The 17,050-nt window shown below is 38.8% G+C and overlaps 1 protein-coding gene across 3 annotated transcripts in view; it reads right to left on the reverse strand.

Moving 5' to 3' along the window:
• AP3B1 (adaptor related protein complex 3 subunit beta 1) overlaps positions 1 to 16,606 on the reverse strand; it is a 236,951-nt gene extending 220,345 nt beyond the window's left edge. For all 3 annotated transcript variants that reach the window (XM_055536639.1, XM_055536640.1, XM_055536641.1), the window contains exon 1: positions 16,267 to 16,606. In XM_055536639.1, the coding sequence (XP_055392614.1) occupies positions 16,267 to 16,394 (128 nt within the window). In that variant the 5' untranslated portion in view covers positions 16,395 to 16,606. The remainder of the gene's footprint in view (positions 1 to 16,266) is intronic.
• Between the last annotated feature and the right edge of the window lie 444 nt (positions 16,607 to 17,050).

Raw genomic sequence — 17,050 nt, forward strand, 5'->3', positions numbered from 1 at the left:
AGTCCATATATTCACATAGAATCAGATACTACTAAGTGACTGAGCACGCATGCACAAATGCACAGGCCATAGTTTGGTAATCCTTGTTTTAAAAGGATCAACAATAATACCGAGAGCCAACTTTTCAAAAGAATTTACAGAGATCAGAAGACAATCAAATGACATCTTTAAAAAGCTGAAAGAAAAAAGGCCAACACACAATTCTATTCCCACTGAAAGAAAATATGCTTCAAAGCTGAAGGTGGAAAAAAAGTGATTTTCAGACCAATAACTGCTGAGGATCTGCTACCAGGATATAAAAAGGTATCATTTCAAAAGGAAGACAACTCTAAATTTACATGGGATTTATTCTAAATTTATACCTTTCATCTATAAAGGAAAACTTCCATCTATAAAGCAGAACTAATAGAAGAAAGACATATATCCACGAGTATGACTGGCACTTTTAACACACCTCTCTTTAAACAAGCAGATAAAAAAATTCAATAAAGATGTAGATAATATGAACACAAATAACCAGCTTAACCTGACATGCATAGAACAGTATATCCAACAACTGCAGAATAAACATTCTTTTCAAGTGCACACAGAACACTACTTATCAAAATAAAATTATATGCTGCATAAGATCTTAACAAATTTCAAAGATCTAAAATCACTTAGGGTACATGGAATCTAACTAAAAATCCATAAAAGGAAAAAAAAAAACTAGAAAATGCTCAGATGTTTGGAAAGATAAGCAACACACTTTAAATAACCTATGGGTCAAAGAAAAAATCATCAGGGATATTAGAAAATATTTTGAACTGACCAACAAAATTACAACATCTCACAACTCATGATATACAGCAAAAGCAGCACTTAGAAGTAAATTTATATTTCTAATTGGAAGGACTGATACAGAAGCTGAAACTCCAATACTTTGGCCACCTGATGCGAAGAACTGACTCACTGGAGAAGATCCTGATGCTGGGAAAGACTGAAGGCAGGAGGAGAAGGGGACGACAGAGGATGAGATGGTTGGATGGCATCACCGACTCAATGGACATGAGTTTGGGTGAACTCGGGCAGTTGGTGATGGGCAGGGAGGCCTGGCGTGCTGTGTTTCATGGGGTCGCAAAGAGTCAGACACGACTGAGCGACTGATCTGATCTGATCTGATACATATATATAATCATTTGGTTTACACATTTTTTTTCTAGAAGGATACACAAGAACTTTTTCATTGTGATTATCTCAGGGGGGTACAGGGGAAGTGATACATCTTCTCTATTACTAACATGCCTTACATTGATTACATATAATTAACTTATCTGAAAGCGGTATTATTTTCTAGAACTTAAAACATTATTTATTTATTTATTTTAGTATCACAGAGTCTCTAGGAAACATGTGGAGTTATTCACTATTTAATTAATAAGGAAACTGAAGCTCAGAGAATATAAGGATAATGTGCAAGTTAAAAATTACACGTGTAAGAAATTCTAAACATAATTTTCAAGTATACCACCACAGAATTAGGGAACAGCAGAGCAAAGAATTAAACTCGAGTCTTGTTTTGAAATCCAACATTCTTCCCATTTACCACATTGCTATGAATTTCTAAAGTTGAGTATACTAAGAAAACATTTCAAGAATTATAGAATAAGTATAAAATCCATAACCTATGGTGCCACAATACTTCCCTAACTTTTATAATCAACCACAAGAAAACTGTTGCATTTTTTTCTCTTAAATTCAAAATTTTGTGAAAAGAAAACTGATCACTGGAGCCATAATAAACACTAATTCTAACTATTCTCAGTAGTAGTCTAAAGCATCTGTGATACACTTCTGTCTAAGTCAAAATAAATTTTATTTTCACTGACATTACTTTGACTATATTTGGTTAACATTATCTCATGTAGATTCATCAGCTCAAAATTAATTAGTATTACAGAATAGTGTATTCCATCCAAACAATTCATCTTTGTTGGCTCACATGCCCCAGTGATACTGGCATGCCACAGTAACAATGGGCATGGTGCCACAGGAGCAGATGGGCATAAACACAGACATGCCAAAGAGTCAGTGTGTGCATCAAGTATGAGTATTAGTATTAGATTTTCCTCCAAGAACTTCATAAACTACAGTAAAATAAATATAAGTTTTCTACTATGCTCATAAGATATGCCAACTCAAAGCTAGATTAATTTTTAAATCCTTAAAAAGAAAAAAATCCACTTTCCAAGGCCACAGAAGGCAAGTTTTCCATCTGATGGGTTTGGATTAGCCTTCTGTTTAGGGAATTGAGGAAACCAGTATGCAATCTCTACCTTAGATAAGCTTTGTCCCTGAAGCACTTGAAAATCTCAGTAAAAAATTCAGTTTTGAAAAAATCACTTGGCACTCTTCTCAAAACGAAACAGTTCTGGAATCTGTTGAACAACAACGTGAGTACACTTAACACTAATGGACTATATACATAAAAATGGTTAAGACGGTAAATTTTATGTTATATATTTTTTAATCACAATTTTTTAAAAAAGTCACACAGCCCTGTCAAGTTTCCTGATGAAGGCCATGTAGGCCTAGAAACAGAAAAAAGTCCTACAATTTCCTATGACAGGAAAAAAAAATCTGAAAATGCAAATCACTGAGCTTTACATGTTTATTTTAAATTCTGCATTCTGTTGGAAAAAACTATTTTAATTTTCAAAAGATTAATTTATTTCCACATGTATTTTTAAATTTTTAAAATATAAAACACATGATATTGAAATACTGAACATTTTTGTAATTTTTACCATATTAATGCAAAGTTTTAAAATACCAAAAATGCTAAAAAAAAAAAAAAGGGGGGGGAATCATTTGTAATCACTATTATCCAAAATCATTTGTTAAGTACTATATAAGGTACCAAGAAAGATGGCTGTGTGTGTGTCTGTGTGTGTGTGTGTGTGTGTGTATCTGTGTGTGTAAACAAAACCTATCTCTGACTTCCAGAAACTTAACTACATTTTTAAAGAAATGTTCAAGGGTCCAATCACCTTGGGAAATCCAATCTGTTATTTTGTAACTGTTGATACTGTCAGACAGGCAGAAAATTTAAGAACTATTTTTAACTTTACTTACTATTTTTTGAGATTTTTTTTTTAATGTGGACCATTTTAAAAGTTTTTATTGAATTTGTTACACTATTATTGCTGTCTTATGTTTTGGTTTTTTGGCCACCAGCCATGTGGGATCGTAACTCCCTGACCAGGGATCGCGCTTGCACCCCCAGCATTGGAAGGTGAAGTCTTAACCACCAGACTGCCAGGGAAGTCTCTAATTTACTTTTAACTGACCACAGCATTTCTGTCATCTTATGGCTGCCAAACTTCTGTCTCTAGCCTAAGTCTTCCCTAAGCTTGACTCATGTATCCAACCGTCTATTTAGTGTCTCCACTTGGATGCCTAATAGGTGTCTCACACTTAACGTGCTCAAGCTCCTGAACATCTCCCCTCTTTAAAAAGTTCCTCTATTCACAGTCTTCTTCATTTCAGATGATACCAATCCCAAATTTCCAGATATTTAGGCAAAAAACTTGTGTCCATCCTTGATATCTTTTTCTCTCACACATCACCATCCAAACCATCAGCAAATTTCACCGGATCTACTTTCAAAATATATCCACAATCCAATCACTGCTCCCCACTACCACCGATCGGACTGAGGCATCACCTTCTCTTGCCTGGATTACCGTAGGGTGTCCTTGCTGGTCCCTGCCTCAGATCTGCAGTCTATTCCTAGTTCAGGAGACAAAGCGATATATTAAAAACATAAGTTGGGTCATCTCACTCTTCAGTTCAAAACCCTCCAATGGCTTCCTTCTCACACAGAGTAAAATCCAAGTCCTTACAAGGATGTACAAAAAGCCCTACACAATCTGGTCCTTATCTCTCTGATCTCATCTACTACTCCCCCCTCTTCCTTCATTCACTCTGTGCAGACATACTGGCCTCTTTGCTACGCTCCCAGGTCAGAAATTCTTCTGCCTCAGAGCCTGAGCACACACAATTCCTCTGACTGAAGACTTCTTTCTCCCCAGACATCTGCAAGTCACTCCCTCACCTACTTCAGGTATTTACAAGCATCTTTTCTTTACCCTGCTATTTCAAACTCAACCCAACCTCCATCTTAATTCTCTATCCTCTTTCCCTGCCTTATTTTTCTCTATAGAGCTCCCTGTTATCAAATGACGGACCATATATTGACTTATTTTATTGCTTATCTTCTTCAGATTGGAATACACTCCATGAAAGCAGGCATTTTGCCCACTGATTGATTAATCCCCAGCATTAAGAAGAGTACCAAGCATAAGAAGGCACTCATATTTGTTAAATCCGTTAAGTTACTTCTATATTTTTTAGGTTATAGAAAGAAACACTAGAAATGAAAAAAAAAAAGGTCTCAAGTATCCTACAGACCATAACCTCTTTGAAAAAAGAAATACATCTGGCACACAATAGGCACTTAATAATGACTGACTTCTAAATGCCCATTCTGCTCAAAACCTTCCAATGGCTTCTCTTCACACTCAAGAGTAAAATCCCAAGTCCTTACAAAGCCCTACCCAATCTGGCCCCCAACCTTCTACTCTTCCCCCTACCTTCCCGCCCCCATAGTACTAAATTTCCCCCTCATTCTTTATGACCACATCCTTAACCTAGGCTTTAAGAAATTTTAAGTAACCTGTTCCTAGAGTAAAGCTCTGCCAACCCATCATCTTGGGACCAGCCTTATTCATAAGCCTCTTGCTTATCCAGCTGGCATGCCACCTCACTCAGCTGCCAGATTAAAGACACTGGCCTTCTAATTAGGTCAGTCCCTATCAGCAATACAAGTAATCAGCCCATCAATAAGCAGACATTGACTATAAATTGTTCACTTTTGTAGATCTATGAACTCTTTCCAGCTGACATGTTAAATAAGTCTTCCCTAAGTACATAAACCAAAGAATGTTATTCATAATAATGTGAAATATAGGAAAATCATTTCCTTCTTGATTATTCTACTTTGGGCTCTTCACTTTAAATTTTGAATTTGGACTGCAGGCAATTTGTTTTTGTCGGTAGTTCATTTATATTCACAATTGCAATACTGTCAAATTATTTCACTATAAAACATTTATCATTCCATGAGCATTTGTAACTTTTCTGCAGTAAAAAAAGAACATTTCAACCCACCATCTGTCTAAGCTTTTCAGTTTTACTCATTCAGTTCTAGCAATGTTACCTCAAATTCTAAATATTTTTAGAAATAATATCTCACGTCCTGGGATTTAATAGTAAGGCTTGATTTTAAATATTCTAGATTTTCTCCTTGGATTTCACAAAATCAGTGATCTTAAAGTAACATATTCTATATCTATATTTTCTTGGTTGAGTATTTAAGACAGACTGTAAAAGTCAGAATTGAATCTCCTCCAAGAAGAAATGCAAGCTAAGCAAATAAAATAGAACACTGTTATAACCTATTGCAAAGCAGGACTCTCAGTATTTCATCACTTTTTTTGTTCAATGTGGTAAAATCTTATTTGATTTGAAGAACATTTCAAGAATTAAATTATAGGAACCCTACTGCACCACTAAAAGTGACAATCCTTAACTTGAATAGTTAGCCCTTTGTAGAATTAAGTCTTACTTACATGAAGACAAAAACTAATTCACCTACCTAGAAATGAACTGCAGATATCATTATATAGCTTCTTCTTTTGTTAACAGCCATCTTGAATCAAACGACATTTACTTCGTAAAAGAGCAATAAAAACACTGAAATTGGGAGTTCCCTAGTGGCCCAGTAGTTAGGACTCAGTGCTCTCACTGTCGCGGCCAGGATTCAATCCCTGGGCAAGGAACTATTATCCCACGAGCCACGCAGTGCGGCCAAAATAAAATAAAGCACTGAAACTGCCTTATATTTCATATGTTCCTTGCAAATAAAAACATTAGGGCCCAATTTACATATACAGCATGGCAACTACGCTGTTAACATCACCATAACTAGACTAAGTGGCCATAAATTCCAACAAGCTAAGCAGAATTAACAAGATGAGCAGTTATCAAAACTGGCATTATCAGAACTCAAAGGGATTAAATCTTCAGAAATCGAAGATGATGACAAGGACAAACATATGCCACGGAAATCATTAATGGAGTATATTTTCGTACAAGCAGCACCGAATTCCTAAACACAAGAGAAAGGAATCCACAATGAAGAGCCTGTGCCTCTTCATAATATGCTAACAACTCAGAGCTCCAGCATTTTCAGCATCTCAAACTAAAATGTGTTTGACATTTCAAAATTCCAGCATGTCCATTTTCTTCAGTAAATCACTGTTTACAAAAATAAAGGCTTACAGACACAGGTGTATGTAGGGCTGAGTCCCTTTGCTGGTCACCTGAAATTATCACAACATTGTTTGTTAATCTGCTATGGAAGTGAAAGTGGCTCAGTGTGTCCAACTCTTTGTGACTCCATGGACTATGGAATTCTCCAGGCCTGAATATTGGAGTGGGTAGCCTTTCCCTTCTCCAGGGGATCTTCCCAACCCAGGGATCGAACCCAGGTCTCCCGCATTGCGGGCAGAGTCTTTACTAGCTGAGCCATGAGGGAAGCCCAAGAATACTGGAGTAGGTAACCTATCTCTGCTCCAGCATATCTTCCCGACCCAGGAATTGAACTGGGATCTCCTGCATTGTAAGTGGATTCTTTACCAACGGAGCTATCAGGGAAGCCCTGTTAATCGACTATACCCTAATACAAAATAAAAAGTTAAAAAAAAAAAACTCAGTGGGCCAAGTTCACATTAAAATGCACTATTCATTCACGGGGGGGGAAAAAAAGCTTATAAATAAGTCATTTTTTGTTAGTTATATCACACTGAAAACTTGAGAATTGCTACACAATTTAACACTATATATTTGTACTATTCGTATTAGTTCACATTAGCCTTATCTCACCAAATATATTTCTTAAAGGTAAGATAAAAATCTTATCTGCTAAAAACACATAAGAATTAATTATACTTATGGTATAACCCCACATTTGCAAATAAAAACGCTATTTGAAGAATGTTATAGACTTCAAAATCTTGATTATAAAATTCTTTCAACACCCACCTACATGACAATTCTAAGTCAATTAATCCTAACCACAACAAAACCTCAAGCAATGACATAAAGAAAATGGCTGTTTGGGGCCTTCATGGTAATGCAATAATACATTAATAGGGACCGCAGGTTAAGTTTTTCCTTCTGTATAAGGGCCACAGAATCTGGTTGTGTTTATTTTTTAACTACACTGGCTAAAGAGACAGTAAATATTAGAAGAATCTGAATCATTCAATGATCAGTCATTAAGTAAAAGATCTAAAATATTTATTATGCAAAATTGAGAGCCAAACACTTTGCTAGGCATCTTCACATACACTACACTACCTAATTAAGGGATTCATTGGTGGCTCAGACGGTCAAGAGTCTGCCTGCAATGTGGGAGATGGGAGTTTGATCCCTGGGTCTGGAACATCCCCTGGAGAAGGAAATGGCAACCCACTCCAGTATTTTTGCCTGGAAAATCCCATGGCTGGAGGAGCCTGGTGGGCTACAGTTCATGGGGTCACAAACAGTTGGGAATCGGACATGACTATGCACGCGTGCCGCGCACACACACCACTCTTAGTAGCATATATACAAAATCTCACATGCTCCAGGCTCCAAGGCAGAAGCAGTATTCTGCGAGGAACCTAGGTCAGACCAACTTGCTGATCTTGGAAAGACTCCCAAAGAGGCAAGAGGTAACTGGGAAGTATCCTAGAGACGCAGACGCTGGTGGCAGCCACTTGGGGGAGTTCATTTCACAGGGATACTGTGCCTGGCAAGGGTCATTTAGGAACTCTCTTCTAGTTTACTAGTGTCAGGACCCGGCCCACCCACCAGCCCACAGGCACCAGTCCTGGAACACTCTAGACCAAAGAGTAGCTGGGGGGACCCAGTCCTGCCCACCAACGGGCCCGAGCCCTCAGCTACCCCAGGACCCGCCCTGTCTACCAGAAGGCTCAGGATGCAGCCCACCCACCAATGTGTGACCAAGAGCCCTGGGTCCAGCAGCTCGTCTCTCCCACCCTCCCCACCTGCCAGCAGGCCAGCACTAGTCCTGGGCCCCGCCTCATCCACCAGAGCTGGGGTACCAGACCTGGGACAAACAAGGCCCTACGGCCAGCTGGTAGGACATGCCCACTCACCAGCAGTCTGGCACCAGCTCCAGGACCCCCTGGGCCTGGTCCCCCCACCTACTGGCCGACACCAACCAAGAGTTTAAGGTACAACGTAGAAAAGACAGTCTCTTCGACAAGCTACATGTACAAGTTGAGGTTAGAACATTACCTCACAGCATATATAAAAATAAACTCAAAATGGATTGAAGACCTACATGTAAGACCTGAAACCCTAAAACGTCTAGAAAAAGACAAAGGCGGAATAATGACATAAATCATAACTTTTTTTTTGGACCTGTCTCCTAAGACAAAAGAGATAAAAGCAAAAATAAATAAGTGGATCTAAGTAAAGTGTTTGCACAGCAAAGGAAACGATCAACAAAAGAAAGAGACAACCTATGGAATGGGAGAAAATATCTGCAAATGATATTAGTGACAAGGGATTAATGTCCAAAATATATAAACAGCGCATACAAGTCAGTATCAGGAAAACCACACAACTCAATAAAAAACGGCAAAGATGTGGGAAAAAAAGGGACTACTGTACACCATTGACGGAACTGCAGAATGCCACAGCCATAGGGTACGCAGGTTCCTCAAAAAATCAAAAGCAGCTATCATATGATTTAGCAATTCCACTCCTGGGTATTTATTCAAAGAAAACAAAAACAGTAATTTGAAAAGATGTATGCACCATAACTTCACTGAAGCATTATTTAAATAGCCAAGATATGAAAGCAATCTAAGTGTCCACTGATAGATGAATGGCCAAAGAATACATGGTGTGTGTATATATACATACACAGACAACACACAAAACACAGTGGGATATTACTCACCCATAAAAAAGAATGAAATCTTGCCATTTTCTACAACATGTAATGACCAAAGGGTATTATGCTAAGGGCAACAAGTCAGACAGGGAAAGATATACATGGAATCGAGAAAAACAAATGAACAAACATAACTAAACAGAAATAGAATCACAGATACAAAGAACAAACAGATGGTTTGGGGGGAAGAGGGAATTGGTGTACAAAATTCAGTTACAAAATAAATGAGTCACGGGTAATGAAATGTACAGTCTGGAGAATACAGTCAATAAATATGAAGTATCTTTGCATGGCAAGAGATACCAGCTAGACTTATCATAGTGATCATTTGGAAATGTATGGAAATATTGAACCACTGTGCTGTGTACCAAGAACTAACGTAGTATGTGACAGGTCAATTACTCACCAAAAACAAACATACAAACTTACAGAAGAGAGATCAGATTTGTGGTTACCAGAAGTAGGGAGACTGGGGAGTGGGGAAATTGGATAAGGACAGTCAAAAGGTACAGATCTCCAGTTTTAAGTACTTTATCTCACAACTGGGAATGTACTATACAACACGATAATATAACTAACACTGCTATACTTTATAAGTGAAAATTGTTAAGTAAATCCTAAGAGTTCTCATCACAAGGGAAAAAATTATTTTCTATTTCTTTAATGTTACATTTATATGAGATGATGGATGTTCATTAAATTTACTGTGGTAATAATTTCATGATGTATGTAAGTCAAATCATTATGTTGTATACCTTAAACTCACACAGTGCTGTGTATCAATTATATCTCAACAAACTGGAATACAAAAACAAACATCCCTATAAAAAGGTTACTCTCATTCAGATACGTTTCTATATGCCCCTTGAAAGTGAGAAAAGGCAGTGTGGATAGAGCTAGATGTGTTGGCTGTTGTGTGCCCGGTCACTCAGCCATATCCAGCTCTTTGCGACCCTTTGGACTGTACCCTACCATAATGTACACACTAATGTACACATAATGTACCAGGGACCCATGTAAAATTCCTAGCGGCCTCCACTGAGAAACACTGATATTAAAGGTTAAAGAGTTAAATGTAATGTAATTTTCATGGACAATATAAAGCTGACAATAAATAAAACTTAAGTTAAAAAAGTAAGCTAGGCTTTATCATTTGCAATGCAAGAACACTGACATATTTATTACATCGCACTGCACGATACAGTAAGACAACAGAAAAGCATGCAGTCCTTTGGGGCTACATCAGCTCTGCAAATCTAACAAATGAAAAGACCACCAATTTCAGCAAGGACTGAAAAAACGCTACCTTGGTTACCTTTTAATTGTTAAATCCAATGGCCACTTTTCAGCCTTCATTCCATCTGCCTTCTTTCAGCAACTCCTAACATAGTTAACCACTTCCTTGCTCCTCTCAGCTTGCCCTTTTTTTTTTTTTTTTTAAACTTTCCTCTGGTTTCCTAGCCCTCTGAGCACTGTCTCCTTCCCTAGTTGTTCATTCATTCACACCTTAAATGTTGATGCTCCCTACATTTTGTCTAAACTGCCTCTTCTCCTAAAAAGAAAAGTTCTCCCTGGGCGATTTCATCCATTCCCATACTTTAATTACTACCCACAATTCTAAATGCTGATGCTTGAATCTATATTTCATCTAAACATGAATTTTCTTTTGCAACTCTCCTGGTTTCTATATACTTTGCCTGAAGAACTCCCCCTATTCTCCAACTGGCAAAAATCTTCTCAGGCTTTATGACCTAATATATTACCACCTCAGTGAAGCTTTCAAGAACTTTTCCAAATAGTGTTAGTTACTATTCTAGTTCAAAAGTCATTTCAACTATACCATCTTGTGAAAAACTCACAAAATAGCCAAGTATTATCATACCCTCCCTAGAAATAAAGGCACTGAAGTCTGAAGAGATCAGGCAACTAGAACAAAGAAACATTACTATAAGCAGAAAACATCAACTTAAACCCAGGTCTTTTCACTCTAGGTCCAATACTCTTTCTAATACACTGTGAAGTTCTCAAAAAAAAAAGAGAGATTCAGAAATTTAGTAGTTTTACCATTGTTAAGAAAAACTAATTAGTATTGTCTGTTTCTAGAAATTAATTTCTAATTAAATGCTTAATCCAAAAACAAATTATTAATAATTACTATTTTAAATTATACACACACAGCCAAACTGGTTAAAATAAGCGTTTAAGACAAAAGAAAACACCTCACACCAATCAGAACAGCCATCATAAAAAAGAAAACTACAAATAATAAATGCTGGAGAAAATGTGGAGAAAAGGGGACTCTACTTCACTGCTGGCGGGAATGTAAACTGGTACAGCCAATATGGAGAACAGTATGGACTCCTTAACAAACTAGGAATTAAACCAGCATATGGCCCAGCAATTCCACTAGTGGGCATACACCCTGAGAAAACCACAGTTCTAAAAGGCACACGCACCCCCGTGTTCACTGCAGCACTGTTTATCACAGCCAGGACATGGAAGCAACCTAGATGCCAATACAGAAGTTGTGTGTGTGTGTGTGTGTATTATATTTTTATATATATAGGAATATTATTCAGCCATAAAAAGAAACAAATTTGAGTCAGTTGTAGTGGCGGATAAACCTAGAATCTGTTATACTGAATGAAATAAGTCAAAAAGACAAAAACAAACATCATGTATTAACACCTAGTGGCTCAGTCAGTAAAGAATCTGCCTGCAATGCAGGAGACCCGGGTTCAATCCCTGCATCAGGAAGATCCCCTGGAGAAAGGAATGGCAACCCACTCCAGTATTCTTACCTGGAGAATCCCATGGATAGAGGAGCCTGGCAGACTACAGTCCACGGGGTTGCAAAGAGTCGGATATGACTGAGCGACTAACACCTTCAGTTTTCTTTCAACACATATATATGGAATCTAGGAAAACAGCGAACGTATTTACAGAGAAGACATGGAAACACAGAGGTAGAGAACAGACTTCTGGACACTGCGGGAAAGAGAGGCTAAGAGAAATTGAGAAAGTAGCATTGACATATGTATATATACTATCATGTGTAAAACAGGTTAACTGTCAGGAAGCTGCTATATAACACAGGGAGCCCAGCCTGGTGCTCTGTGATGACCTAGAGGGATAGAACTGGGGTTGGGGGGCGGGGGAGGCTCCAGAGGGAGGGAATACACACATATAAGTATGACTGAATCGTGCTGATGTGTGGCAGAGACCACCTCAAAAGTGTGAAGCGATTATCCTCCAGTAAAAACATCACCACTGCAGACACTGAGGTCAAGACTGGTTCAGGAGATTCATACATGGTGGCTAAGTACAGGGAATGGTGAATCTAATGATGAGCAGAACACCTGTATGATCTCAAAGTGTCCCCTTATGCTGCTGCTAAGTCACCTCAGTCGTGTCCGACTCTGTGCGACCCCATAGACAGCAGCCCACCAGGCTCCCCCGTCCCTGAGATTCTCCAGGCAAGAACACTGTAGTGGGTTGCCATTTCCTTCTCCAATGCATGAAAGTGAAAAGTCAAAGTGAAGTCGCTCAGTCTGTCCGACTCTTAGCGACCCCATGGACTGCAGCTCACCAGGCTCCTCCGTCCATGGGATTTTCCAGGCAAGAGTACTGGAGTGGGATGCCATTGCCTTCTCAGATCCCCCCATAGGTAACTAGGAAAAAACCCTATAACTGGGAAAATTAACATCATAAAGATGGGCACCCTACGCCTCCTGACACAAAAGCCTAAGAAGGTAGTATTGCAGCCTGGGATATTTAACAAGAATCAAAACATGAGCAAACACCAGCAAAGGCAAACTGATTAACATGCTATAAAGTAATTGACTTGTGTTCTTCAAAAATATCAAGGCAGTGAAAGACAAAGGCTAAGTAACTATTCCAGATTAAAGGAGATTAAAGAGATACAAGAACTGATTGTATAGACATATCAAAGACTCAAAAATTTAAAGAAATATATATATATATATATACACACACACTTCTCTCTCTAACATTTTTATGGAAATTAAAAATCAGAGGCTTTTGGTCTCCATGTGCACTAGGTCAAGTTCATTTACCCCAGAGGACAAAGGATTGCCTCTTGGGAGATCCTCCCTTCTCCTTTCAACTCTGTCCCACCCGGGACAGAGAAAAAAAAATGCTAGAGAAAAAAAAAATGCTAAAAAAATTAAAGTATTTATTGGGACAAATGACAACACAGGATTATAGACTGTAAATTGTACTAATGATAAACTTCCTAACCATAACAGTGCTGCAGTTGTGAATGAGAATATCCTTGTTCTTAAAAAATACATGCTAAGGTACGAGGATAAAGGGACATGGTGTATACAACCTATTCTCCAATGGGTCAGAAGAGATAATAATACGAATGTGTGTATGTCTGTGTAGATAGAGAAAGAGAAATAAAGCAATGTAGTAATTTTTTAAAAACTGAGCCTGCATCAAGAGTAGTTCTCTGTATTATTCTTGCAACTTTATTGCAAACTCAAAAGCATTCAAAGTAAATCATCAAAAATGAGACCAGAGGTTGTGGGAGAAATGGGTGAAGAAAGTCCAAGGCACAAAGTTCCAGCTATAAAAAAATAAGTCGGGGATATAATGTACAGCATGGTAACTACAGTTAATTGCATATTTGTGTTTTTTTGTATTTGTATTGCATATTTGAAAACTGCTAAAAGTGAATCTTAAAGTCCTCATTGGAGGTGGGGAAAAAAACTACAGTTAATTGCATATTTGTATTTTTTTGTATTTGTATACGTATTGCATATTTGAAAATTGCTAAAAGTGAATCTTTAAAGCCTCTCATTGGAGGCGGGGAAAAAAAAAAAACAAAACACTGTTAAGTATCGTGACAGATGTTAACCAGACTTGCTGTGGTGATAATTTCTCAATATATAAAAAAACCTACTAAACATTATGGTGTATACCTGAAATTAACATGTCAATGTCAATTATACTTTGATAAAAAAAAATCAGAGTACAGGATCAGGATAAGCCTGAAGTTTTTTACATAAATTTTGTCATTTAGGTTTTTTTAAAAGGCAAGAAATACCACATTTTTATAAATGAGAGAATGTAAGCTCAAGAGAGGTTAAGTGACCACTTCCAGAACACAGGTCCCTATTTCTGTACAGCCCCACTAGTTTGCAATTCAATGGCCAAAATGTTTCTAATTCCTGAAAGCCTCAAGGTCATACACTGTCTATGACTACTTAAGTTTTAAACTTTTAATTATTTGTATGCATTCTCTAATAAGGTACAATTATTTCCTTCTCCGGGGATCTTCCCCCGCCCAGGAAACAAACTCAGGCCTCCTGCATTGCAGGCAGATTCTTTACCAACTGCAATACAAGGGAAGATCAGGGTACAATAAACTTCATCAAGTAACACATCCAAAGGGTCAAGAGAATGGGCTCTGAGATGAGATTGTCTGAGTTCAAACTCAGGCAGGGCAGTGTTCTAGTTCTATTATCTTAGGCAAATTAACCACTTGTGCTCCAATTTTCTCATCTGCAAAGTAAAATCAAAGAAGTATCTTTGGGTTGCTCTGTATCCTCTGTGGCACCTGAAAGTCACAGAATAGTTTCCCATAAGTCACACTCACTCAGCCAGACAGTTGTCAGGAGGACCGAATGAGATAATCAATGTAAAGTAGTGTGCACAAGTACTCAAAGTCAGCTATTTTTATTTCAACTCCAACATGCTCAGTCACCTCAGTAACACTCACTGGTCACAGTCAAAGCCACACATTTTTTTCAAAATCAGACCCAAATCTGACAAAATAGGAAATGAAAGGCTCTAAGAGGAAAACATCTTAGAAGTTCACAATCCATAAAAGTAAATCAATTGTAAGCATATCACATGCAAAACAGACTCTACAGACTTAAACATTAATTTAACAGTTGAAATATCTGCTAATAGAACAACAGAACTGCAACAAGCTTCTTTTTGGAATAATCCATCATCTAAATGCATAGAAGGAAAAATGAAAAATTATTGAAGTTACGTTACTTAAAACTTTGCTAACCTGAGAATAAGGAAATAAACAAAAAACTCTATTCCACACACTCCACACAGATTTCAGTTGGCTTAATACAGTCAAAAGGTAATCTCAACTTCAACTACTAGCAATTTCCAGAATGCCTTTTAAAATAAAAATTTAAAATAAATTTTTAATTAAATTTTAATCAAATAAATTATTTAATTAAATAAAATTTTAATTTATCTGTCTGACGCCACAAAGCCACCAGCATAGCTACTTTACCTTAAGTTCAGCATAAATCTAGTGTCAGCCTATTATATTCAGTGAGTACTGAGAGATCAAAAATAAGAAAAAATGTAAAAATGATTACAAAAAAATGCAAAGTTACCAGAATTCTGTAAGTTTAAAATCACTCCCTCTCCCCCACCACAAAAAAAAAAAAATCAATGAGTGGGGTGTTTTCTTTCCCTTTTTCGGTGGTACTTAAAATATTCATAATAACTTAAAAATATACCTTGTTTAGTGTTCATTTTTTAAATCCACATTATTTGCAAAATTGTACCACTTGCCCACACTCTAAATATTCTCCTCATACGCTTCTTACTGTGTTTCTGAGCTTTATTTTTTGGGTTGGGGGTTGTCTTTTACTTTTGGTGGGGGGTTTTGTTTTTTCTTTTTTGGTCTGAAATGCAAAAGACATTTTCCGAGAACACTGGTGTCTGAATAAACCACCTCGTTCATTTATAAAGCGCCTAAAGCAACTCCTTGCTTCTACACTCAAGGGTCACAGAACAGTTTTCCATAAGACACAATCTAACTTTCCCTCTCAGCTCCCCGAACGTGAATCCTTCCACCCTAGTGAGAGAATTTCTCCAGGTGTCATCAAGCAAACTCTAAACTAGCTTGAAGTGTTTGCTCAAAATTCAGACTCCTGGGCCCCAGACCAACTCAATCGGGGTCTTCGGGGGTGGCACCTAAGCGGTCCCAATGGTTCTTTTTCACTAAAGTCTGAAAACTCCTAGAGATTCCCCTCCACACACTCAACCCAAACTCCCAACTCCCACGACTCCCAAGTGATACCGCGGCAGGAAACGCCCGCTGCGCTCCCGGACGGTCTCAGGGCGACCCTGCCCCTGTCCCGGGAGCCCCAGCCCCTCAGTCCCGTCCCCACACCCCAAACCTTTCTCCTCACTTCTTCATATCGCTGCTAAAGAGGCCGAAGGCGCCGGAGGGGGAAATGGTTGAGGTCGCCTCCTGACCCAGCTCCGTCGCCTCCCCTCCTCCCGACTGCTCATTGTAAGCGAAGCTGTTGCTGGACATCGCTGCGGGGTTGCCGGGTGTCGAGCTGGTCCTGCCCGGGGTTCTCTCTGACGGGCTCCGGTCCCAGCGACTGGAAACAAAACTAGTTCTCGTGCAGAGGGGCGCGCGCAGGCGCTTCCGGACTCGTCACCGCTCCCACAGCCGACCCGGCGGGCCACCCTCTGCGCATGCCCAGTGTGCGGGCAGCCAGAGCCCACCCCTCGGCCATTCCGGGGCCGGACTGGAGTTCCCGCCTCCGGGCTTTTGAGGTAGCCGAGCGGCTGGAACCCAGCGTCTGCGCTAGGCAGGCCCTCAGCGTGCTAGAGACTAAGCTCTTTTTAGAGGTGTTTTGTGTTTTTTTTGTTTTTTTTTTGCGGGGGGGAGACAAATACCCACGTAATCATTTTGGCCCCTTAGGAGATTCCCCGGGCCCGGACACCTCTTTTTTGGATTCCTGTTGTAAACCAGAAGCTTTCCGATTTCTCCCGGAACACCATTTAACACACCAGGTGAACTTTGCTAAACTGAATCAGGATTGCTTTTCCTGTTTAGGCTGGTTTCTAATGCTTTCCCTCCAGCCCGCTTAGTCTTGCTGTTACATCTGCCCCAGGCAATCTTTATGCAGAGCTCTGCGTTTTAAGGAAATTTCTAAAACCCTGTCTTTCTGGGATCTGCCA

The sequence above is a fragment of the Bubalus kerabau genome, chromosome 10 (assembly GCF_029407905.1).
Source record: "Bubalus kerabau isolate K-KA32 ecotype Philippines breed swamp buffalo chromosome 10, PCC_UOA_SB_1v2, whole genome shotgun sequence".
In the NCBI taxonomy this organism is placed as follows: Eukaryota; Metazoa; Chordata; class Mammalia; order Artiodactyla; family Bovidae; genus Bubalus; species Bubalus kerabau.